The sequence below is a fragment of the Tachyglossus aculeatus genome, chromosome 3 (assembly GCF_015852505.1).
Source record: "Tachyglossus aculeatus isolate mTacAcu1 chromosome 3, mTacAcu1.pri, whole genome shotgun sequence".
NCBI classification, from domain to species: domain Eukaryota; kingdom Metazoa; phylum Chordata; class Mammalia; order Monotremata; family Tachyglossidae; genus Tachyglossus; species Tachyglossus aculeatus.
This window is the reverse complement of record NC_052068.1, coordinates 9,275,633-9,302,512: the sequence shown is the minus strand read 5'-3', so window position 1 is coordinate 9,302,512 and position 26,880 is coordinate 9,275,633. Positions and strand designations below refer to the sequence as shown.

Sequence of the window (26,880 nt, the reverse complement as noted above, 5' to 3'; positions counted from 1 at the left end):
TACTCTCCCAAATGTTTAGTACAGTGCTTTGCACACAGTAAGCTCTCAATAAATACCATGGATGGATTGATTAAACTTTGCATCTCACATTTAGAAATTGCAGTCTCAATGGTGCTTTCAGAGAAGAAGAAGAAAACAGTTGAAAACCCAGATCGGCTGCTATCAGCTCCCTCCGAATTGAGTTCGCCTGCCAAATCACTGTCTCCTGATCTGCTCAGAACTTTTGCAGAAGTAGGATTCATTAATGCCGAGGTTTGTGAATTTGCAGTCCTTACAGGTGCTGCCAAGTGCTTTCTGTTTAACTAATTTTGCTTTCTGCATTCCTTGTTGAAGAAATTAGAATTTTATTCTGGAAAGTGACTGCCCAGGAAATCGTAATGTGTTAGTCAAATCCATAATTGTTTGGATCAGTTCAGTAGCCATGAAGTCAAGCTGAATTGCTTGTAGGCCTGGTAGTTTTTCCTACATTCTCGATAATAATAGCTTTTATTAAACACTTACTATGTGCCTAACACTGTGCCAAGCCCAGGAGAGATGCAAAATAATCAGATCAGATTCAATCCCTGTCCCCCATAGGGCTCAAAACCTAAGAGAAGCAGTGTGGCTTAGTGGCAAGAAAACGGGCTTGGGAGTCAGAGGACATGGGTTCTAATCCTGGCTCTGACACTCGTCGGCTGTGTGAGTTTGGGCAAGCCACTTCACTTCTCTGTGCCTCAGTTACCTCATCTGTAAAATGGGGATTAAAACTGTGAGTTCCACGTGAGGCAACCTGATTACCCTGTATCTACCGCAGTGCTTAGAACAGTGATTGGCACATAATAAGAGCTTAACAAATACCATCATTATTATTATTATTATTATTGTTGTTAAGAGGGAGGAAGAACAGGTCTTTTATCCACATTTTACAGATAAGGAAAGCAGCCCAGAGAGGTTAAGTGATTTGCCCATATCCCACAGCAAGCAAGTGGTAGATTTGGGACCCTGATCTCAGCAATCTCGTTTTCTTGCTCTTTCCACTAGGCCAGACTTTCTCCTGGTGGAATCTTGTGGTTAACCTCTCAATCAATCAGTTGTATTTATTGAACACCTACTATGTGCAGAACACTGTCCAGTATATCAGAGGTGGTAGACATGTTCCCTGCCCTCGAGGAGCTTCCATTTTACACAGACTGTAAAATAACTTACAGGCAGGTCAATGGTTGGTGCCCCGTTCTATTCTCCATGTACACCCACCCCCTTGGAGAATCTCTGCGAGTCTTCCATCCCTCTGAATTCTCTCGCTTGAACCATGGCGGGATTTCCATAAACCCTGATGAGGGTGAAGTTGAGATTTACCCTTCTTTCTTTTCTCCATGTCCGTAGGCCACGATTCATTTGCTTCATTGTGAAGGTACTCAGCTGAATGATCAGGCTGTCCCACCTGAAGACTTAAGCCAACATCCGATTGGCTACGTGTCCCTACCTCCTGCTCAAGATCCAGAATGGCTGGAATATTGGTAACAGTAATAATAATAATAATAATAATGACATTTATTAAGCGCTTACTATGTGCAAAGCACTGTTCGAAGTGCTGGGGAGGTTACAAGGTGATCAGGTTGTCCCACGGGGGGCTCACAGTCTTAATCCCCATTTTACAGATAAGGTAACTGAGGCCCAGAGAAGTTAAGTGACTTGTCAGGTACTGCGTTATCAATCAATCAATCAATCAATCAATCGTATTTATTGAGCGCTTACTATGTGCAGAGCACTGTACTAAGCGCTTGGGAAGTACAAATTGGCAACACATAGAGACAGTCCCTACCCAACAGTGGGCTCACAGTCTAAAAGGGGGAGACAGAGAACAGAACCAAACATACCAACAAAATAAAATAAATAGGATAGAAATGTACAAGTAAAATAAATAAATAAATAAATAAATAGAGTAATAAATATGTACAAACATATATACATATATACAGGTGCTGTGGGGAAGGGAAGGAGGTAAGATGGGGGGATGGAGAGGGGGATGAGGGGGAGAGGAGGGAAGGGGCTCAGTCTGGGAAGGCCTCCTGGAGGAGGTGAGCTCTCAGCAGGGCCTTGAAGGGAGGAAGAGAGCTAGCTTGGCGGATGGGCAGAGGGAGGGCATTCCAGGCCCGGGGGATGACGTGGGCCGGGGGTCGACGGCGGGACAGGCGAGAACGAGGTACAGTGAGGAGATTAGCGGTGGAGGAGCGGAGGTTGCGGGCTGGGCAGTAGAAGGAGAGAAGGGAGGTGAGGTAGGAGGGGGCGAGGTGATGGAGAGCCTTGAAGCCCAGGGTGAGGAGTTTCTGCCTGATGCGCAAATTGATTGGTAGCCACTGGAGATTTTTGAGGAGGGGAGTAATATGCCCAGAGCGTTTCTGGACAAAGATAATCCGGGCAGCAGCATGAAGTATGGATTGAAGTGGAGAGAGACACGAGGATGGGAGATCAGAGAGAAGGCTGGTGCAGTAGTCCAGACGGGATAGGATGAGAGCTTGAATGAGCAGGGTAGCAGTTTGGATGGAGAGGAAAGGGCGGATCTTGGCAATGTTGCGGAGCTGAGACCGGCAGGTTTTGGTGACGGCTTGGATGTGAGGGGTGAATGAGAGAGCGGAGTCGAGGATGACACCAAGGTTGCGGGCTTGTGAGACGGGAAGGATGGTAGTGCCGTCAACAGAGATGGGAAAGTCAGGGAGAGGACAAGGTTTGGGAGGGAAGACAAGGAGCTCAGTCTTCGACATGTTGAGCTTTAGGTGGCGGGCAGACATCCAGATGGAGATGTCCTGAAGGCAGGAGGAGATGCGAGCCCGGAGGGAGGGGGAGAGAGCAGGGGCAGAGATGTAGATCTGGGTGTCATCAGCGTAGAGATGATAGTTGAAGCCGTGGGAGCGAATGAGGTCACCAAGGGAGTGAGTGTAGATTGAGAACAGAAGGGGACCGAGCACTGAACCTTGGGGAACCCCCACAGTAAGAGGATGGGAGGGGGAGGAGGAGCCTGCAAAAGAGACTGAGAAAGAACGACCGGAGAGATAAGAGGAGAACCAGGAGAGGACGGAGTCTGTGAAGCCAAGGTCAGATAGCGTGTTGAGGAGAAGGGGGTGGTCCACAGTGTCAAAGGCAGCTGAGAGGTCGAGGAGGATTAGGACAGAATATGAGCCGTTGGATTTGGCAAGCAGGAGGTCAGTGGTGACCTTTGAGAGGGCAGTTTCCGTGGAATGAAGGGGACGGAAGCCAGACTGGAGGGGGTCGAGGAGAGAGTTGTTGTTGAGGAATTCTAGGCAGCGCGTGTAGACAACTCGTTCAAGGAGTTTGGAAAGGAATGGTAGGAGGGATATGGACGATAACTAGAAGGTGAGGTGGGGTCAAGAGAGGGTTTTTTTAGGATGGGAGAGACATGGGCATGTTTGAAGGCAGAGGGGAAGGAACCAGTGGAGAGTGAGCGGTTGAAGATGGAAGTTAAGGAGGGGAGAAGGGATGGAGCGAGAGATTTCATAAGATGAGAGGGAATGGGGTCAGAAGCACAGGTGGCCGGAGTAGCACTTGAGAGGAGGGAGGAGAGTTCCTCTGAGGATACCGCTGGGAGGGATGGGAGAGTAGCAGAGAGTGTTGAGAGCCGGGGGGATGGAGAAAGGGGGGAAGAGACTTTGGGGAGGTCGGACCTGATGGATTTAATTTTGTTAATGAGGTAGGAGGCCAGATCGTTGGGGGTGAGGGAAGGAGGAGGGGGAGGAACCGGGGGCCTGAGAAGGGAGTTGAATGTAAGGAAGAGCTGGCGGGGAAGCAGCGTGGGTTGGGGAAGCAGCATGGCTCAGTGGAAAGAGCCCGGGCTTTGGAGTCAGAGGTCATGGGTTCAAATCCTGGCTCCGCCACATGTCTGCTTTGTGACCTTGGGCAAGTCACTTAACTTCTCTGAGCCTGTTACCTCATCTGGAAAATGGGGATTACGACTGTGAGCCCCACGTGAGACAACTTGATCACCTTGTATCTCCCCCCAGCACTTAGAACAGTGCTCTGCACATAGTAAGCGCTTAACAAATGCCATCATCATCATCAAAAGCACCACCACCTTTCAACTTGCTCATTCTCTTTCTGCCGTTAAGTTTCTGGGATGTGGTCCACATACACAATGCAACCCAGCTTTAATAATAATAATGATGATGGTATTTGTTAAGCGCTTACTATGTGCTAAGCACTGTTCTAAGCACTGGGGTAGATACAAGATAATCAGGTTGTCCCACGAGGGGCTCACAGTCTTAATCCCCATTTCGCAGATGAGGTAACTGAGGCCCGGAGAAGAAAAGTGACTTGCCCAAAGTCACACAGCTGACAAGTGGCAGAGCTGGGATTAGAACCCATGACCTCTGACTCCTAAACCCGTGCTCTTTCCACTAAGCCACACTGCTTCACAAGCTTTGCTTGTGGGACCTTTGAGTAGAATGTTATAACAATAATAATGATGCTAAAACATAGCCTAGTGGAAAGAGCCTGGGTCTGGAAGTCCAAGGATGTGGGTTCTAATCCCAGCTCCACCGCAAATCTGCTGTGTGACCTCGGACAAGTCACTTCACTTCTCTGGGCCTCAGGTACCTCATCTGGAAAATAGGGATTAAGACTGTGAGCCCCAAATGGGACAGGGACTGTGTCCAACCTGATTACCTTGTATCTACTTCAGTGCTTAGAACAGTGCTTGGCACATAGTAAGTGCTTAAAAAATACCAGTTATCATTATTACTTTTATTATATGCCCAGTGTTGTGCTTAGCACTGGTGTTGATATGCTTGGCACCCTTCAAACATGCCCACGTCTCCCCTATCCTAAAGCAACCCTCTCTTGACCCCACATCCCCTTCTAGTTATCACCCTATCTCACGCCTACCCTTCCTTTCCACACTCCAAAAGTGAGTTGTCCATACTCGCTGCCTTGAATTCCTCAACACCAATCTCCTTGACCCCCTCCAATCTGGCCTCAGTCTCCTACACTCCACTGAAACTTTCCTCTCAAAGGTCACCAATGACCTCCTTCTTGCCAAATCCAATGGCTCCTCCTCTATCCTAATCCTCCTCGACCTCTCAGCTGCCTTTGACACTGTGGATCACCCCTTTCTCCTCAACTCTAGACTGTGAGCCCACTGTTGGGTAGGGACCGTCTCTATATGTTGCCAACTTGTACTTCCCAAGCGCTTAGTACAGTGCTCTGCACACAGCAAGCGCTCAATAAATACGATTGAATGAATGAATGAACACGCTATCCAACCTTTGCTTCACAGATTCTGTCCTCTCCTGGTTCTCCTCTTGTCTCTCTGGCCATTCATTCTCAGTCTCCTTTGCAGTCTTCTCCTCCCCCTCCCATCCCCTTACTTTAGGGGTTCCTCAAGCGTCAGTTCTTGGTGTCCTTCTGTTCTCTATCTACACTCACTCCCTCGGTGAACTCATTCGCTCCCATGGCTTCAACTCTCATCTCTACACTGATGACACCCAAATCTACATCTCTGGCCCTGCTCTCTCTCCCTCCCTCCACGCTCGTGTCTCCTCCTACCTTCAGGACATCTCCATCTGGATGTCTGCCCGCCGTCTAAAACTCAGTATGTCCAAGACTGAACTCCTTATCTTCCCTCCCAATCCCTTCCCTCTCCCTGACTTTCCCGTTACTACCATCCTTTGTGTCTCACAAACCCACAACCTTGGTGTCATCCTCGACTCCGCTGTCTCGTTCACCCCACACATCTAATCTGTCACCAAAACCTGCCGGTCTCACCCCCACAACATCGCCAAGATCCTCCCCTTCCTCTGTATCCAAACCTCTACCCTGCTCGTTCAATCTCTCATCCTATCCCAACTGGATTACTGCATCAGCTTCCTCTCTGATCTCCCAACCTCCTATCTCTCCCCACTTCAGTCTATACTTCACTCTGCTGCCCAGATTATCTCTGTACAAAAACGCTCTGGGCATGTTACTCCTCTCCTCAAAAATCTCCAGTAGCTGCCAGTCAACCTATGAATCAAGCAAAAACTCCTCACACTCGGCTTCAAGGCTCTCCATCCCCTCGCCCCCTCCTATCTCACCTCCCTACTCTCCTTCTCCAGCCCAGCCCACAACCTCTGCTCCTCTGCCACTAACCTCCTCACTGTGCCTCATTCTCACCTGTCCCACCATCGACCCCTGGCCCTCATCCTTCCCCTGGCTTGGAATCTTTCTGAGCGCCTCACACCCCACCTCACCTCCCTGTCCTCTCTACCCAATTTTGATGATCAGATTACTGCTCTCAACTCTACCCTCTCTACTCAGTTCTACACGCTCGCTCCCCTTTCCCTTTGCCACTCTCGTACCACTAACCCACAGCCCTGGATCACTGCCACTGTCTGCCTCCTTCACTCTTATGCTTGAGCTGCTGAAAGCTGCTGGCGAAAGTCTAAACACCAAGCCAACCTCGTTCACTTCAAGTTTATCCTTTTCTGCCTTAACTCTGCCCTCTCCTCTGCCAGACAAAACTATTTCTCCTCCCTTATTGACACCCATGCCCATCATCCCCGTCAGCTCTTCTGTACATTTAACTCCCTTCTCAGGCCCCCTGTTCCTCCCTCTCCTCCTTCCCTCACCCCCAACCATCTGGCCTCCTACTTCATTAGTAAAATTAACTCCATCAGGTCTGAGCTCCCCAAAGTCACTCCTCCCCCTTCTCCAACCCCCTGGCTCTCAACCCTCTCTGCCACTCTCCCATCCTTCCCAGCAGTATCCTCAGATGAGATCTCCTCCCTTCTCTCAAGTGCTACTCCAGCCACCTGTGCTTCTGACCCCATCCCCTCTCATCTCATGAAATCTCTCGCTCTGTCCCTCCTCCCCTCCTTAACATCCATCTTCAACCACTCACTCTTCACTGGTTCCTTCCCCTCTGCCTTCAAACATGCCCACGTCTCTCCCATCCTAAAAAAAAAATCTCTTGACCCACCTCCCCTTCTAGTTATCACCCTATCTCCCTCCTACCATTCCTTTCCAAACTCCTTGAACATGTCATCTACACGCGCTGCCTCGAATTCCTCAACGCCAACTCTCTCCTCGACCCCCTCCAATCTGGCTTCCATCCCCTACATTCCACAGAAACTGCCCTCTCAAAGGTTACCAATGACCTCCTTCTTGCCAAATCCAACAGCTCCTACTCTATCCTAATCCTCCTTGACCTCTCAGCTCCTTTTGACTCTGTGGACCATCCCCTTCTCCTCAACACGCTGTCCAACCTTGGCTTCACAGACTCTGTCCTCTCCTGGTTCTCCTCTTATCTCTCTGGATGTTCATTCTCCGTCTCTTTTGCAGGCTCCTCCTTCCCCTCCCATCCCCTTACTGTAGGGGTTCCTCAAGGGTCAGTTCTTGGTCCCCTTCTGTTCTCTATCTACACTCACTCCCTTGGTGAACTCATTCGCTCCCACGGCTTCAACTATCATCTCTATCCTGATGACACCCAAATCTACATCTCTGCCCCTGCTCTCTCTCCCTCCCTTCAGGCTCGTGTCTCCTCCTGCCTTCAGGACATCTCCATCTGGATGTCTGCCCACCATCTAAAACTCAATATGTCCAAGACTGAACTCCTTGTCTTCCCTCCCAAACCCTGCCCTCTCCCTGACTTTCCCATCACTGTTGACAGCACTACCATCCTTCCCATCTCACAAGCCCACAATCTTGGTGTCATCCTCAACTCCGCTCTCTCATTCACCCCTCACATCCAATCCGTCACCAAAACCTGCTGGTCTCACCTCTTTAACATCGCCAAGATCCGCCCTTTCCTCTCCATCCAAACTGCTACCCTGCTGGTTCAATCTCTCATCCTATCCTATGGATTACTGCATCAGCCTCCTCTCTGATCTCCCATCCTCCTGTCTCTCCCCACTTCAATCTATACTTCACGCTGCTGCCTGGATCATCTTTGTCCAGAAATGCTCTGGGCATGTTACTCCCCTCCTCAAAAATCTCCAGTGGCTTCCAATCAGCCTATGCATCAGGCAAAAACTCCTCACTCTTGGCTTCAAGGCTCTCCATCGCCTCACCCCCTCCTACCTCACCTCCCTTCTTTCCTTCTACAGCTCAGCCCACACCCTCCGCTCCTCTGCAGCTAACCATCTCACTGTGCCTCATTCTCGCCTGTCCCTCTGTCGACCCCCAGCCCACGTCCTTCCCGTGGCCAGGAATGCCTTCCCTCCACACATCTGCCAAGCTAGCTCTCTTCCTCCCTTCAAAGCCCTACTACTGAGGGCTCACCTCCTCCAGGAGGCCTTCCCAGACTGACCCCCCTTTTTCCTCTCCCCCTCCCCATCCCCTCGTCCTACCTCCTTCCCCTGTCCACAGCACCTGTATATATGTTTGTACATATTTATTACTTTATTTATTCTACTTGTACATATTTACTTATTCTGTTTATTTTATTTTGTTAAAATGTTTTGTTTTGTTGTCTGTCTCCCCCTTCTAGACTGTGAGCCCAGTGTTGGGTAGGGACTGTCTCTATATATTGCCAACTTGTACTTCCCAAGCACTTAGTACAGTGCTCTGCACACAGTAAGCACTCCATAAATACAATTGAATGAATGAATGAATGAATGCCCTCCCTCCACACATCTGCCGGGCTAGCTCTCTTCCTCCCTTCAAAGCCCTACTACTGAGAGCTCACCTCCTCCAGGAGGCCTTCCCAGACTGAGCCCCCTTTTTCCTCTCCCTCCCCATCCCCCCGGTCCTACCTCCTTCCCCTCCCCACAGCACTTGTATATATTTGTACAGATTTATTATTCCATTTATTTTACTTGTACATGGCTATAATTCTATTTGTTCTGATGATTTTGACACCTGTCTACATGCTTTGTTTTGTTGTCTATCTCCCCCTTCTAGACTGTGAGCCCGTTGTTGGGTAGGGACCGTCTCTATATGTTGCCAATTTGTACTTCCCAAGCACTTAATACTGTGCTCTGCACACAGTAAGTTCTCAATAAATATGATTGAATGAATGAATGAACATAGTAAGTGCTTAAAAAATACCACAGTTATCATTATTATTTTTATTACATGCCCAGTGCTGTGCTTAGCACTGGAGTTGATAGTAATAGTAGTATTTATAATTCATTCAGATCAGTTGCATTCCCTGTCCCACCTGGGGCTCACAGCCTAAGGGGGAGGGAAGTGAGGCACAGAGAGGTTAAATGATCTGCCTAGAGTCACACAGCAAGCGAGTGGTGGAACAGGGATTAGAACTTGGATCTCCTGACTCCCACTCCTGTGCTTTCTCCAACAGGCTTTGCTCCTTCCCGTTTTTTTTTTTTTCTTTTTTGATAGTACTGTATTTTTGCTTTGATATTGTGTTAATCACTTACAAGGTGTCAAACACTATTGAAAATGCTGTGGTAGATACAAGTGAATTAGGTTGGACACAGACCCTGTCCAGCATTGGGTTCAGAGTCTAAGTGAGAGGGAGAACAGGAGAATTGAGTCACAGAGAAGTTAAATGACTTGCTCGAGGTCACTCAGTAAGCAATTCACAGACCAGGGTTAGATCCCAGGTCCTCTGACTCCCAGGCCTGGGCTTTTTCCAGTAGACCACTAGAGAAGCAGTGTGGCTTAGTGGAAAGAGCAGGGGCTTGGGAGTCTGAGGATGGCCAATCTTCCCGTCTCACAAGCCTGCAACCCTGGTGTCATCCTCGACTCTGCTGTCTCGTTCACCCCTCACATCCAATCCGTCACCAAAAACTGCTGGTCTCACCTCCACAACATAGCCAAGATCTGCCCTTTCTTCTCCATCCAAACCACTACCCTGCTGGTTCAATCTCTCATCCTATCCCGACTGGATTACTGCATCAGCCTCCTCTCTGATCTCCCTTCCTCCTGTCTCTCCCCACTTCAATCTATAGTTCACGCTGCTGCCCGGATCATCTTTGTGCAGAAACGCTCTGGGCATGTTACTCCCCTCCTCAAAAATCTCCAGTGGCTACCAGTCAACCTACGCATCAGGCAAAAACTCCTCACTCTCGGCTTCATGGCTCTCCATCACCTCGCCCCCTCATACCTCACCTCCCTTCTTTCCTTCTACAGCCCAGCCTGCACCCTCCGCTCCTCTGCCGCTAACCTCCTCACTGTGCCTCATTCTCACCTGTCCCGCCGTCGACCCCCGGCCCACATCGTCCCCATGGCCTGCAATGCCCTCCCTTCACTCATCCACCAACCTAGCTCTTTTCCTCCCTTCAAGGTCCTACTGAGAGCTCACCTCCTCCAGGAGGCCTTCCCAGACTGAGCCCCCTCCTTCCTCTCCCCTTCCCCATCCCCCCCACCCTACCTCCTTCCCCTCCCCACAGCACTTGTATATATATTTGTAAAGATTTATTACTCTATTTATTTTACTTGTACATATTTACTATTCTATTTATTTTATTTTGTTAATATATTTTGTTTTGTTGTCTGTCTCCCCCTTCTAGACTGTGAACCCATTGTTGGGTAGGGACCGTCTCTATATGTTGCCAACTTGTACTTCCCAAGCGCTTAGTACAGTGCTCTGCACGCAGTAAGTACTCAATAAATACGATTGAATGAATGAATTGAATGAATGAATGTGGGTTCTAATCCCATCTTCTCCACTTGTCACTGTGTAACCTCAGGCAAGCTGCTAAACTTCTCTGTGCTCCAGTTACCTTATCTGTAAAAAGGGGATTAAGACTGAGAGCCCCTTGTGGGACAACCTCAGCACATAGTAAGTGCTTAAGAAATACCATAATTATTAATCATTATTATTATTATCATGCTGTTTCATGGTTGAAATCAGGATGCCCAAGCAACTGCTGCTTGGGGGCTCATGCAGTGAGGGAAGGCAAAACAAATGGGTAGGGACTGTCTTGTTGGGTAGGGACTGTCTCTATATGTTGCCAACTTGTACTTCCCAAGCGCTTAGTACAGTGCTCTGCACACAGTAAGCGCTCAATAAATACGATTGATGATGATGAAAACAAATGTTTTCGAGATGTAGGGAAGCTAATCTTAACCAACACTGAATGTCCAAAGACTACTGGGATACCAGTACAGCAGAGAGACCAGTTTAGCGGGTAACAATCAAGAGAGAGATGATTCATTCATTCAGTCATATTTATTGAGTGCTTACTGTGTGCAGTACACTGTACTAAGCACTTGGGAAGTACAAATCGGCAACATATGGGATGATTGTGGTGAGAGGCTGTTTTGTGCTGCCCTTATTATCTGTACCTTCCTCTCTTCCCCCCTTGTTCACTCCATGATGCAGAGGACTACGTCTCCTGCTTTTTATTGGACCCTCCTAAGTACCTAGCACAGTGTTGTATACATAGTGAATGGTCAATATATACCAATAATAATGATGATGGCCAAGATGGCCACAGGCTACGTTCTTGATTTAATCAAGCCTCACCAATGAGGCTTTACAAAAAAGTAGAAGAAAACAAAAGAAGTTTCCCAATTGCACAACCAGCCTTCACTCCCGGCAAACTTGGCACGGTGTTCGTATGGACCCACTAACTGCTGAAAATGGGCAAAGATGATCAATGAGGAGAAGCAGCATGGCTTAGTGGAAAGAGCCCAGGCTTGGGAGTTAGAGGATGTGGGTTCTAATCCCGACTCAGCTACTTCTCTGCTGTGTGACCTTGGGCAAGCTGATTAACTTCTGTGCCTCATTTACCTCATCTGTAAAATGGGGATTAAAACTGTGGGCCCCACGTAGAGGACAACCCGATGACCTTGCATCTACCCCAATACTTAGAACTGTGCTCGGCACATAGTAAGCACTTAAAAGATACCATTATTATTATGTATTATTATTAAATCTCCACTTCCAGTGAGGTAAGTTGTCCCTTTCCTCTGGCTGAGTGCTGTCCTAATTGCATGGTGCAACCGTGTATGAGAAGCAGAATGACATAGTGGATAGAACATGGGCCTGGGATTCAGAAGATCATGGGTTCTAATCCCAGCTCCTCTACTTGTCTTCTGTGTGACCTTGGGCAAGTCTTTTCATTTTGCTGTGCCTCAGTTCCCTCATCTGTAAACTAGGAATCGAGACTGGTGAGTCCCATGTGGGACAGGGACTACATCCAACCCAATTTGTTCATATCTACCCCTGCGCTTAGTACAGTGCTTGGCACATAGTAAGTGCTTATAAAATTCCACAATTATTATTATTTTTATCTCCAATGAGAACCTTCTTCCTATTCGCTTACATCATTTCTGTACTCTTACCCCTCTAGAGCGTAAGCTCGTTCATTCATCAGTTCATTCATTCAATTCAATCGTATTCATTTATTCAATTGAATTTATTGAGCACTTATTGTGTGCAGAGCACTGTGCTAAGCGCTTGAGAGAGTACAACAATAAACAGACACATTTGCTGCCCACAATGAGCTTCCAGTCTAGAGGGGGAAACAGACTTTAATAGAAATAAAATAATGACAGATATGGGCATTAGTGCTATGGGGCTGGGGGAGGGGGGATGAATCAAAGGAGTGAGTCAGGGCAATGCAGAAGGGAGTGGGAGAAGAGGAAAGTGGGGGCTGAATCAGGGAAGGCCTCTTGGAGGAGATGTGCCTTCAATAAGGCTTTGAAGGGGGAGAGAGTAATCATCTGTCAGATACAAGGAGGAAGGGCATTCCAGGCCAGAGGCAGGATGCGGGCGAGAGGTCGGTGGTGAGGTAATAATAATAATAATAATGATAATGGCATTTATTAAGCACTTACTATGTGCAAAGCACTGTTCTAAGCACTGGGGAGGTTACAAGGTGATCACGTTGTCCCATGAAGGGCTCACAGTCTTCATCCCCATTTTACAGATGAGGTAACTGAGGTCCAGAGAAGTGAAGTGACTTGCCCAAAATCACACAGCTGACAATTGGCGGAGCCAGGATTTGAACCCATGACCTCTGACTCCAAAGCCCAGGCTCTTTCCACTGAGCCATGCTGCTTCTCTAGAGGTAGATGAGATTGGGGTACAGAGAGAAGGTTGGCATTAAAGAAGCAAAGTAAGCAGGGAATGCATCTTTTATATTGTTGTGTTGAACTCTCCTAAGCACATAGTACAGTGCTCTGTACACAGTAAGTGCTCAATAAATATGATTAATTGATGGGTGGATTCTTGGTTCCATAGCAAGGTGCCCCAAAATGACCCAATATCCTAGTAATATATGATAAGAACAATGAGAAACTCAGATCCTTAAACTAGTAAACTGCTTTGGCTCTTTTTAAAATGTCCTAAGGGAAAAGAAGCCACCAAACACTTCTTAGTGCAATTTCAGAATCAGACTGTCCCATCTTTCATTTTCCAGCTCCTGGGTAGAAAACCTATCTCAGTATGCTATGAAAAGCCTGCTGAGGTCAGCAGAAATTGGACAAGAAATAAACGAGGCGTGGATTGTCCACAACGCAGTGGTGTATGTCTTAAATCACAACAAGCATCTTATAGCCACAGGACGACAGAAGGAACTTGTTGCTCCTTTGCAGAAACTTCTGGATATAATGAAAGTCACTGGACACAGTGGGTGAGTTGATCTTTTGCTGCACGTTCTTCTGTCAGAGAATTATTATTATTATTAATCAATATGGTATTTGTTAAACGCTTACTATGTGCCGAGGACTGTTCTAAGTGCTGGGGTAGATACAAGGTATTCAGGTTTTCCCAAGTGGGGCTCACAGTCTCAATCCCCATTTTACAGATGAGGTCACTGAGGCCCAGAGAAGTTAAGGGGCTTGCCCAAGGTCACACAGCAGACAAGTGGCGGAGCTGGGATTAGAATCCACGTCCTCTGACTCCCAAGCCCGTGCTCTTTCCACTGAACCACACTGCTTCTCATATATTAAGTATACATATTATCATATAATAATAATAATAATAATAATGTTGGTATTTGTTAAGTGCTTACCATGTGCCAAGCACTGTTCTAAGCACTGGGGAGGTTAGAAGGTGATCAGGTTGTCCCACGGGGGGCTCACAGTCTTCATCTCCATTTTACAGATGAGGTCACTGAGGCACAGAGAAATTAAGTGACTTGCCCAAAGTCACACAGCCGACAAGTGGTGGAGCTGGGACTTGAACCCAGACCTCTGACTCCAAGGCCTGTGCTCTTTCCACTGAACTATGCTGCTTCTCTATTGAGACTATTGAACAAGTACTGGGAAGTCGGGGAAGCAGCTTGGTGTAGTAAATAGAGCATGGCCTGGGAGTCAGAAGTTTATGGGTTCTAATCCCAGCTCCATCACTTGTTTGCTGGGTGACCTTGGGCAATGCCTGTCTCATTGTTTGGTTTTGTTGTCTGTCTCCCCACTCTAGACTAGTGAGCCCATTGCTGGGTAGCGATTGTCTCTCTTTATTGCTGAATTGTATTTTCCAAGGGCTTAGTACAGTGCTCTGCACACAGTAAGCGCTCAATAAATACGATTGAATGAAGGAATTCTCTAGGCCTCAGTTCCCTCACCTGGAAAATGGGGATTGAGACCGCGAGCCCCACGAGGGACAGGGACTGTGTCCAACTTGATTTGAAGTCACTCAGGAGACAAGTGGCAGAGCTGAGACTGGAACCCACGTCCTTCTGACTCTCAGGTCCGTGGTCTATCCACTAGGCCACACTGCTAATGCCAGGTTTATAGCCTTGTGAGATAAGGAGGATGATGGGGCTGCCTGCAGTGATGAGAAAGTCAGGGGGTGGAAAGGGTTTGAGTGGGAAGATGAGGAGTTCTGTTTTGATGTGTTTCACTGCATTTCTTTTGGCATGTATTTTTCTAGGAATACTGTTATTTTAGTGATGCTATGTAATGCTTTGGCTCGAGGCTTAATGCTCTCCTGGATCCCCCCGTTCTCCAAGAATGAGGAAATGAAGACCATGGAGACCACTTCAGAGAAAAATAAAAAGGCTGCCATCAAAGGCTTCGAAAAGCCGAATCAGGCTCAGATCATGTCGGTGGATCCCAACGGAGTTCTTGAAATCAAATCAGCCTTAGAGGTACAGGGGCCTTGTTCTTCTCTCTCCTGCTGTGCTGTCTTCGGTGGGGAAGCAGCAGGGCATAATGCAGAGCGCCCCAGCATGGGAGTTAGAAGGTCACAGGTTCTAAACCGGGTCAGCCCCTTGTCTGCTGTGTGGCCTTGGGCAAGTCACTTCACTTCTCTCTGCCTCAATTCCCTCATCTGTAAAATGAGCCCCACATGGGACAGGGACTGTATCCAACTGGATTTGCTTGTATCCACCCCAGTGCTTAGTACAGTGCCTGGCACATAGTAAGTACTTAACAACTACAACAATTATTATTATTTCCTCCAAATGTATGTGTTACTGTGACTGCAGTGGTTCGTCCCAGAAATTCCAGGGAATGAAGCAGATAGTGTGAGGTTTTTTATCATCATCATCATCATCAATCGTATTTATTGAGCGCTTACTATGTGCAGAGCACTGTACTAAGCGCTTGGGAAGTACAAATTGGCAACATATAAAGACAGTCCCTACCCAACAGTGGGCTCACAGTCTAAAAGGGGGAGACAGAGAACAAAACTAAACATACTAACAAAATAAAATAAATAGAATAGATATGTACAAATAAAATAAATAAATAAATAGAGTAAAAATATGTACAAACATATGTACATATATACAGGTGCTGTGGGGAAGGGAAGGAGGTAAGATGGGGGGGATGGAGAGGGGGACGAGGGGGAGAGGAAGGAAGGGGCTCAGTCTGGGAAGGCCTCCTGGAGGAGGTGAGCTCTCAGCAGGGCCTTGAAGGGAGGAAGAGAGCTAGCTTGGCGGATGGGCAGAGGGAGGGCATTCCAGGCCCGGGGGATGACGTGGGCCGGGGGTCGATGGCGGGACAGGCGAGAGCGAGGTACGGTGACGAGATAAGTGGTGCTTGTTAAGCACTTACTATATTTCATTTATTCATTCATTCAATCGTATTTATTGAGAGCTTACTGTGGGCAAAGCACTGTACTAAGTCCTTGGGAGAACACAATACAACAACAAATGGGTACATCCCCTGCCCACAAGAACTGACAGTCTAGAGGGGGAGACAGGCATTAAAATGCGTAAGTAAATGAATAAATCTACAAATATTTATAGCTCAACCTAAAGCTCAACATGTCGAAGACTGAGCTCCTTGTCTTCCCTCCCAAACCTTGTCCTCTCCCTGACTTTCCCATCTCTGTTGACGGCACTACCATCCTTCCCGTCTCACAAGCCCGCAACCTTGGTGTCATCCTCGACTCCGCTCTCTCATTCACCCCTCACATCCAAGCCGTCACCAAAACCTGCCGGTCTCAGCTCCGCAACATTGCCAAGATCCGCCCTTTCCTCTCCATCCAAACCGCTACCCTGCTAATTCAAGCTCTCATCCTATCCCGTCTGGACTACTGCACTAGCCTTCTCTCTGATCTCCCATCCTCGTGTCTCTCTCCACTTCAATCCATACTTCATGCTGCTGCCCGGATTATCTTTGTCCAGAAACGCTCTGGACATATTACTCCCCTCCTCAAAAACCTCCAATGGCTACCGATCAATCTGCGCATCAGGCAGAAACTCCTCACCCTGGGCTTCAAGGCTCTCCATCACCTCGCCCCCTCCTACCTCACCTCCCTTCTCTCCTTCTACTGCCCAGCCCGCACCCTCCGCTCCTCCACCACTAATCTCCTCACTGTACCTCGCTCTCGCCTGTCCCGCCATCGACCCCCGGCCCACGTCATCCCCCGGGCCTGGAATGCCCTCCCTCTGCCCATCCGCCAAGCTAGCTCTCTTCCTCCCTTCAAGGCCCTGCTGAGAGCTCACCTCCTCCAGGAGGCCTTCCCAGACTGAGCCCCTTCTTTCCTCTCCCCCTCGTCCCCCTCTCCATCCCCCCATCTTACCTCCTTCCCTTCCCCACAGCACCTGTATATATGTATATATGGTTGTACATATTTATTACTCTATTTATTTATTTATTTATTTATTTTACTTGTACATTTCTATCCTACTTATTTTGTTGGTATGTTTGGTTCTGTTCTCTGTCTCCCCCTTTTAGACTGTGAGCCCACTGTTGGGCAGGGACTGTCTCTATGTGATGCCAATTTGTACTTCCCAAGCGCTTAGTACAGTGCTCTGCACATAGTAAGCGCTCAATAAATACGATTGATTGATTGATTGATTGAAATATCTGATATATACATATGTGCTTTGGGGCTGGGAAGGAGGATGAATGGAGGAAGCAAGTCAGGGTGACAGTGAAGAGAGTGGGAGAAGAGGAGGGGAGGGCGCAGTCAGGGAAGGCTCTTGGAGGAGATGTGACTTAAATGAATCCTTGAAGTGGGAGAAAGCAATTATCTGTATGATATGAGGAGGGAGGGCATTCCAAGCCAGAGGCAGGATATGAATGAGAAATCCGCAATAAGATAAACGAGATCCAGGTACAGTGAGAAGGTTGATATTAGAGGAACAAAGTATGTGGGCTGGGTTGTAGCAGGAGATTAGCGAAGTGAGGTAGGAGGGGGCAAGGTGGTAGACTGCTTTAAAACCAAAGGTGAGTTTCTGTTTGATATGGAGATGGATGGGAAACCACCAGAGGTTCTTGAGGAGTGGGGAAGAATGGTCTGAACGTTTCTGAAAGAAAATGATCCGGGCAGCAGAGTGAAGTATGGACTGGAGTGGGGAAAGACAGGAGGCGGGGAGGTCAGCAAGGAGGCTGATACAATAATCAAGATGGGATAGGAAAAGTGCCTGTATCAGTGTGGCAGCAGTTCAGGTGGAGAGGAAGAAGTGGATTTTAGCAATATTGTGAAGGTAGAACTCACAGGATTTAGTGATGGCATGTATATGTGGGTTGGATGACAGAGAGGAATCAAGGATAAGGCTAAGGTTACAGTCCTGTGAGACAGGAAGGATGGTGGGGGCCATCACCAGTGATGGGGGGATAGGGTTTCGGTGGGAAAATAAGAAATTCAGTTTTAACCATATTAAGTTTGAGGAGACAGGAGGACATCCAAATGGAGATGTCTTGAAGGCAGGAGGAAATGTGAGACTGCAGAGAGGGAGAGAGATCAGGGCTGGAGAGATTGATTTGGGTATCATCTGCATAGAGATGATAGTTGAGGCTAAGGGAGTGAATTATTTCTCCAGAGAAGTGGGTGTAGGTCGAGAATAGAAGGTGACCCAGAACTGAACCTTGAGGAACCTCCACAGTTAGGGGATGAGAGGCCCACGAAAGAGACTGGGAATGAGCGGCCAGAGAGACAGGGGGAAGAACCAGGAGAGGACAATGTCGGTGAAGCCAAGGTTGACTAATGTTTCCAGAAGAAGGAGGTGGTCGACAGTGTCAAAGGTAGCTGAGAGGTCTAAAAGGATTAAGGTGGAGTAGAGGCCATTGGATTTGGCAAGAAGGAGATCATGGGTGACCTTTGAGAGGGTGGTTTCTGTGGCGTGGAGGGGATGGAAACCAGATTGCAGGGGCATCAAGGAGAGAATTGGAGGGAAGGAATTTGAGACAGCACATGTGAAGAACTTGTTCAAGGAATTTGGAGAGGAATGGTAAGAGGGAAATGGGGCAATAACTGGAGGGAGCCATGGGGTCAAGGGAGGAGTTTTGAAGGCTAGAGGAGACATGGGCACGTTTGAAAGCAATGGAGCTTTCAAACAGAAGCAGCGTGGCTCAGTGGAAAGAGCACGGGCTTTGGAGTCAGAGGTCATGGGTTCAAATTCCGGCTCCACCAATTGTCAGCTGTGTGACTTTGGCTGTCACCTAACTTCTCTGTGCCTCAGTTACCTCATCTGTAAAATGGGGATTAACACTATGAGTCCCCCGTGGGACAACCTGATCACCTTGTAACCTCCCCAGCGCTTAGAACAGTGTTTTGCACATAGTAAGAACTTAATAAATGCTATTATTATTATTATTATTATTATTATTATTATTATTATTATTATTATTATGGGGACGGAGCCATTGGAGAGTGAACAGTAAGATGGTGGTTAGGGAGGGAAGAAGGAAGGGGGCAAGTGTTTTGATAAGGTGTGAAGGAAAGGAGCAGGCACTGTTCTTAGTGCTGGGGTAGATACAAGTTAAACAAGTTGGACACAGTCCCTGTCCCACATGGGGCTCACAGTCTTAACCCCATTTTACAGATGAGATCACTGAGGCACAGAGAATGAAGTGACTTGCCCATGTTCACACAGCAGAGAAATGACAGAACCAGGGATTAGAACCTTGAGAAGCAGTATGGCATATTGGATAAAGCAGAGGCCTGGAAGTCAGAAGGACCTGGGTTCAGATCCTGGATCCAACACTTGTCTGCTGTGTGACCTTGGGCAAATCAGTTCACTTCTCTGGGCCTCAGTGACCTCAGCTGTAAAATGGGGATTGAGATGGGGAGACCCACGTGGGACAGGAACCATGTCCAACCTGATTTGTTTCTATCTACCCCAGCAGTCAGCACAGTGCCTGGCACATAGTAAGCACTTAAATACCACAATTATTGTTTTTATTATTATGTCCTTCTTTCTCCCAGGCCAATGCTTTCTCAGCTAGGCCACCCTCCTCTGAATTTGCCAGCCTGCTTTAGAAAGGGTTTAAGTGATCCCCTTCCAACCTGAATTTGTTTAAAAACTGTCTTGCCTTTTAGATTTGTGAGTTTGCACTGCATTTGACAAATGGGAGTTTGCCCGAAGAAGTGATACCAATCCACGTGCGGCAGCAGCTGATCGCGACGTGGGTTAAAGCCAAACAATTAAGCCAGCAGCAGATTGGACGGAAACTTGGAACAGACAGTGAGGTATGATTGAATTCCTGGAATTCTGTTTCTTCAGTAAATGGTTAGACTATTTTGTGTCTGAGACCATCTACACTACTGAAATAAATGTTCTTATGCTTTATTTCCCCTATCATCTCTACTTTAATGTATGTCTGTCCCCCCACGTATCATCATTGACATCATCAATGGTATTTATTGCATACCTATTATAATAATAATAATAATAATGATGGTATTTGTTAAGCATTTACTATGTGCCAAGCACTGTTCTAAACACTGGGGTAGATACAGGGTAATCAGGTTGTCCCACGTGGGGCTCACAGTCTTAATCCTACAGATGAGGTAACTGAGGCACAGAGAAATGAAGTGGCTTGCCCAAGATCACACAGCAGACGTGGCACAGCCAGGATTAGAACCCATGTTCTCTGACACCTAAATCCTTGCTCTTTCCTCTAAGTCTTGCTGCTTCTCTAAGTCACGCTGCTTCTCTATTATGTGCAGAGCACTATACTAAGTGCCTAGGTTAGTATAATATAACAGACTGGCAGATGTGATCCCAGCCCACAAGGAGCTTCCAATCTACAGGGGAAGCAGTATGGCCTAGTGTACAGAGCTCAGGCCCAGAAGTCAGAAGGTCAAGGGCTCTAATCCCATCACCACCACTTGTCTGCTGTGTAACCTTGGGCAAGTCAGTTCACTTCTCTGTGCCTCAGTTTCCTCATCTGTAAAATGGAAACTTAGACTATGAGCCCTGTCGGAAAAGGACCGTGTTCAACCCGATTGGCTTGTATCTACCCCAGTGCTTAGAAAAATGCTTGACCCATAGTAAGTGCTTAACAGATACCATAATCATTATCATTATTATTACAGAGGGAACGTGTCTGCCAACTCTTTTGGACTGTATTCTCCCAAATGCACAGAGTAAGCACTCCATAAATACCACTGATTATTGATTGATTAAGCACTTACTACAGTGCTCTGAACCCAGTAGGTGCTCAGGAAATACTTTTGACAGACTACCTAATGGTGTCCAGACTATCCAGGGTTGGGGGCATCTTAGAGAAGTAGCATGACCTAGCAGATAGAGCATGGGCCTGGAAATCAGAGGGACTAGGCACACTTCCCCCCTTCAAAGCCCTACTGAAAGCTCACCTCCTCTGGGAGGCCTTCCCAGGCTGAGCCCCTTTTTCCTCTTCTCCTTCTCCCCTCCCCATAGCCCTGACTCCCTCCCTCTGCTCTACCCCCCTCCCTGCCCCACAGCACTTGTATATATATATATGCATATTTATTATTCTATTTATTTTATTAATGATGTGTAAATACATATAATTCTATTTATTTATATTGATGCTATTAATGCCTGTTAACTTGTTTCCCCCCCTTCTAGACTGTGAGTTTGTTGTTGATAAGGATTGTCTCTATTTATTGCTGAATGGTACTTTCCAAGCGCTTTGTACAGTGCTCTACACACAGTTAGTGCTCAATAAATATGATTTAATGCTAAATAATAATAATAATAGTGGCATTTGTTAAGTGCTTACTATATGCAAAGCACTGTTCTAAGCACTGGGGTGGATACAAGGTGATAAGGTTGTCCCTCGCAGGGCTCACAGTCTTAATCCCCATTTTACAGATGAGGTAACTGAGGCACAGAGAAGTTAAGTGACTTGCCTAAAGTCACACAGCTGACAAGCAGCGGAGCCACAATTAGAACCCATGACCTCTGACTCCCAAATGCATTCTCTAAATGCATTCTCTAAATGCATGTTATCTCCTAGTGCTTCTAGCTAACCATTCTCACACGTGTTTCTGTCAGTGTGCATTTTCTTCTATTTGTAAAATATTCAACAAATGCTTAACTTTTCTTTGTAACCAGAACAGTAACGGAGGGCAGGATCTGATGACCAAAGTCCTGGTTGCTTTGGAAATGTACTCATGCAATGGTTTGGGACTCATGGAATTTGCAGTTCCCAGCTTAACTCAGGTATTTGTCTTTCATTTTATCTCAGGAGCACGGTACCCAAATCTGGAAGCCTGACTATTTAAGCTATCTTGTATATTAAAATGTGAGGTCACTTTTGGCGAAGGTCAGAGTGCAAATGAGGCTGTCAATCAGCTTGCCACCACCTACCCTCACCTCTCTGATCTCCTCCTACAGCCCAGCCCACACATTCCGCTCCTCTAGCACCTGCCACTGTGCCCCCATCTCATCCATCTCGCCTGCCGAACCCTTTTCCACATCCTCCCATCCCTCTCTTGACTGTAAGCTTGTTATGTGGAGAAAGGCAGGGAATGTCTGCTAATTCCATTTCATGTTCTCTCCCAAGCATTTCAGTGTTCTGCGTGTAATAAATACCATTGATTGATTAATTACTCCAGACCACCGTTCTCCTCAAAGCCTTATTCATTCATTCATTCATTCAATCGTATTTATTGAGCGCTTACTGTGTGAAGAGCACTGTACTAAGTGCTTGGGAAGTACAAGTTGGCAACATATAGAGACGGTCCCTACCCAACAACAGGCTCACAGTCTAGAAGACTGTGACTTATGAAGGTCACATCGTCTCCAAGAGGGCTTCTTTGATCAACCCCTCTTTTCCCTGGCTTAATCTGTGTCGACTGTTCCCTTATATCTGTGATCTTTGGTCATATCATGACATAGAAGCCACATGGCATAGTGGATAGAACACGGGCCTGGGAGTCAGAAGGTCACGAGGACTTCTCCTGGTTCCTCCACTTGTCTGATGCCCATTTACTTGTTTTGATGTCTGACACCCCCCTTTGAAACTGTAAACCCATTGTGGGCAAGGATTGTCTCTCTTTATTGCTGAATTGTACTTTCCAAGTGCTTAGTACAGTGCTCTGCACACAATAAACGCTCAATAAATATGATTGGATGAATGAATGAATGAATGAATGCTGCTTGACTTTGGGTAAGTCACTTCACTTCTCTGGGCCTCAGTTATCTCATCTGTAAAATGGGGACTGAGATGGAGTCCCACGTGGGACAGGGACTGAGTCCAACCCGATTTAATTGTGCCCACCCCAGTGCTTAATACAGTGCATTGCACACAGTAAGCATTTAACAAATACCATAATTACTATTGTTATCATATTCACCCACCCTCAGCCCCACAGCTCTTAGGTACATATCCATAATTTACTTATATTAATGTCTGTCCCAGCCTCCAGACTGAACACTCACTGTGGATAAGGGAATGTATCTACTAACTCTATTGTATTATTCTCCGTCAAGTGCTGATTACAGGGCTCTGCATACGTTAAGTGCCCAATAAATGCCATTTATTGATTAACTGAATAGGCCCTTGATAGACTGAGATCCTAGGTGCTCCTTCTGCACATCAATCAGTGGTACTTATTGAGCACTTCTGGGGTGGGAAACACTGTACTAAGTGCTTTAATATCATCACTTCAGGGGCTAGCGTGCATTGGTTTTTGCCCAAGTTTACACCAGAGCAGCCATATTTTAATCTTTAAGATGGTGGCAAATAGGAGAGGTTTTGAGGAGAAAAACAGGCAGTATGGACTTTGGGAAAGTCAGAATTGAAAGCCACAATTTGGGGATTTGCCCGCCCTGATCAAGTGACTCAGCACCTCTAATAATGAGGGTATTGAGTTCCACAGGGTACTTAGGGGAGAAAAATAAAGCCTAATGAATACTATCAGTAACATTAACCACTCGGGAGTGTACAGTGGAAGCATGAAACCCAATCCAGTGAAACAAATGAGTGATGACTCTGTGCAGAGCACTGTACTAAGCACTTGGGAGAGTACAATACAGTTAATACGCATGCCTTCCAGTGTAGTTGGGGAAATGGACACTAGAATTAATTGCAGGTGGAGGAAAGCAGCAGAATGTAAAGACATATATATATATATATATATATACATATATATATATATATATATATATATATATATAAATCTGTAAGGGTGATATGGAGAATAAGTTCCTAAGTGCTTAGAGGGTGTGGGCTCAAGGGCATAGGTGACCCATTAGGAGGTGAAGATAGGGGTGAGGAGAAGAGAGGTGAATCAGGGAAGGCCTCTTGGAAGAGATGTGATTTTAGTAGGGCTTTGAAGATGGAGAGAGCAGTAGTTCCCTGTCCACAAGGAGCTTACATTCTAACGGGAGAGGCAGAATCACAGATCTCTTCAGTATATTTTATCGAGGCCCAGTGAGAAGGCTAGTACTAGAGGAGTGAAGTATGAGATAGGAGGGGGCAAGATGGTGGAGTGCTTTATAACCAGTGGTGAAGAGTTTTTGTTTCAATTGTTATTATAGTTATTACCAATGTTGTTGTTATTGTTAAGCACTTACTAAGTGTCAAGCACTGTTCTAAGCACCGGAGTGCATAAACATTAATCAGGTCAGGTCTATATCTCCTCCCCTGTTCTCTCTCCCTCCCTCCTGGGTCACATCTCCTCCTACCTTCAGGATATCTCTACTTGGATATCTTCCCTCAACCTAAAACTCAACATGTCCAAGACAGGCTCCTTATCCTCCCTCCCAAACCCTGTTCTCTGCTGAACTCTCCCATCACTGTCAATGGCACAACCATCCTTCCTCTCCCCAAGCACCTTGGTGTCACCCTTGACTCCGCTCTCTCACTCGCCCCACATATCCAATCCCTCACCAAATCCTGCCAGTCTCACTTTCACAACATCACCAAGATCCGTCTTTTCTTCTCCATCCAAACCACTACCACTTTAGTACAATCACTCACCCTAACCCAATTGGATTACTGCATCAGCCTCCTTTCTGATCTCCCAACCTCCTGCCTCTCTCCATTTCAGTCCATACTTCAACCAGCTGATCAGATTATATTCCTGCAGAAACGTTCAGAGCATGTCACCCCCCTCCTCAAAAATCTCCAGTGTTTGCCTATCCACCTCTTTATCACACAAAAACTCCTCACTATTGACCATCTCCTTGCCCCTTCTTACCTCACCTCCTTGCTCTTCTTCTACATCCCAGCCCGCTCCTCTGGTGCAACTAACCTTTTCACTGTCCCTCCATCTCACCTGTCCTGCTGTCTACCCCAGCCTGGAACGCCCTCCCTCCTCAAATCTGCCAAACAATCATTCTTCCCCACTTCAGTAATAATGATAATGGCATTTATTAAGTGCTTACTATGTGCAAAGCACTGTTCTAAGCACTGGGGAGGTTACAAGGTGATCAGGTTGTCCCACGGGGAACTCACAGTCTTCAGCCCCATTTTACAGATGAGGTAACTGAGGCACAGAGAAGTTAGGTGACTTGCCCAAAGTCACACACTGACAATTGGTGGAGCCGGGATTTGAACCCATGACCTTTGACTCCAAAGCCCGTACTCTGTCCACTGAACCATGCTGCTTCTCAGCCCTACTGAAGGTGCATCTCCTCCAAGAAGCTTTCCCAGGCTAAGCCCCCCTTTCCTTAGCTTGCCCCCCACTCATGTCACCTCGACTAGCTCCCTTTGCTCTCCCCCCAACCCCAAGCACTTATGTATAAATGTATATGTCTATAATTGTATTCATTTATATTGATGCCTGTTTACCTGTTTTGATGTGTACATATCTATAATTCTATTTAGTTATATTGATGCCTGTTTACTTGTTTTGATGTCTTCCCCCCACCCCCCCCAGACTGTAAGCCCATTATGGACAGGATTGTCTCCCTTTATTGCTAAATTGTACCTTCCAAGTGCTTAGTACTGTGCTCTGCGCACAGTAAGTGCTCAATAAATATGATTGATGAATGAAAGATCAGACATAGCCCCTCTCTCACATGAAACTCACATTCTCCGCAACATCGCCAAGATCCGCCCTTTTCTCTCCATCCAAACCACTACCTTGCTGGTTCAATCTCTCATCCTATCCCAACTGGATTACTGCATCAGCCTTCTCTCTGATCTCCCATCATCCGCTCTCTCCCCACTTCAGTCTATACTTCACGCTGCTGCCCGGATCATCTCTGTGCAGAAACGCTCTGGGCATGTTATTCCCCTCCTCAAAAATCTCCAGTGGCAGCCTGTCAACCTACGCATCAAGCAAAAACTCCTCACTCTCGGCTTCAAGGCTATCCATCACCTCACCCCCTCCTACCTCACCTCCCTTCTCTCCTCCTACAGCCCAGCCCGCACGCTCCACTCCTCTGCCACTAACCTCTTCACTGTACCTCGTTCTCGCCTGTCCCTCTGTCGACCCCTGACCCACATCCTTCCCCAGGCCTGGAATGCCCTCCCTCCACACAACCGTCAAGCTAGCTCTCTTCCTCACTTCAAAGCCCTACTGAGAGCTCACCTCCTCCAAGAGGCCTTCCCAGACTGAGCCCCCTTTTTCCTCTTCACCTCCCCATCCCCCCTGCCCTACCTCCTTCCCCTCCCCACAGTACCTGTATATATGTTTGTACAGGTTTATTACTCTATTTTTTTTACTTGTACATATTTACTATTCTATTTATTTTGTTAATGATGTGCATATAGTTAAAATTCTATTTGTTCTGATGACTTGATACCTGTCCACATGTTTTGTTTTGTTGTCTGTCTCCCCATTCTAGACTGTGAGCCCATTGTTGGGTAGGGACTGTCTTTCTATGTTGCCGACTTGTACTTCCCAAGCGCTTAGTACAGTGCTCTGCACACAGTAAGCACTCAATAAATACAATTGATTAAATGAATCAATGAACAGATACAGAATCCCTATTTTTTGAAGTTGTGGAAACTGAAGTCAAGACAAGTGAAGTGATCTGCCCAAGAACACACAGCAGACAAGGGGCAGAGCCATTTTGAGAACCTGGGTCTTCTGACTCCTAGGTCTGTGCTCTTTCCACTAGGCAACGCTGCTTCCCCGCTCTTGTGGGTGAATCAAGCTGAGCATCCACCCTCTGCAGGGGCATGCTGCTTAGCACTTACTGTGTAGCACAGGCCTGGTAGTCAGATACCTTGTGACCTTGGACAAGTCACTCAACTTCTCTGAGCCACAGTTCCCTCATCTATAAAATGGGGATTAAGACTGTGAGGCCTATGTGGGACAGGGACTGTGTACATCCCGACTATCTTGCCTCTATCCCAGTGCTTACAACAGTGCCTGACACCTAGTAAACCCTTATAAATACCATAATTATTATCATCATTATACCTACCCTC

At 46.9% G+C, this 26,880-nt stretch overlaps 1 protein-coding gene across 1 annotated transcript in view; it reads left to right on the top strand.

Moving 5' to 3' along the window:
• CFAP46 (cilia and flagella associated protein 46) overlaps nt 1-26,880 on the top strand; it is a 203,464-nt gene that overhangs the window by 59,649 nt on the left and 116,935 nt on the right. Inside the window, exons 16-21 of the mRNA XM_038743855.1 lie at nt 95-252; nt 1,363-1,496; nt 13,302-13,514; nt 14,756-14,972; nt 19,601-19,750; nt 21,606-21,713. Of these exons, the coding sequence (XP_038599783.1) occupies nt 95-252; nt 1,363-1,496; nt 13,302-13,514; nt 14,756-14,972; nt 19,601-19,750; nt 21,606-21,713 (980 nt within the window). The remainder of the gene's footprint in view (nt 1-94; nt 253-1,362; nt 1,497-13,301; nt 13,515-14,755; nt 14,973-19,600; nt 19,751-21,605; nt 21,714-26,880) is intronic.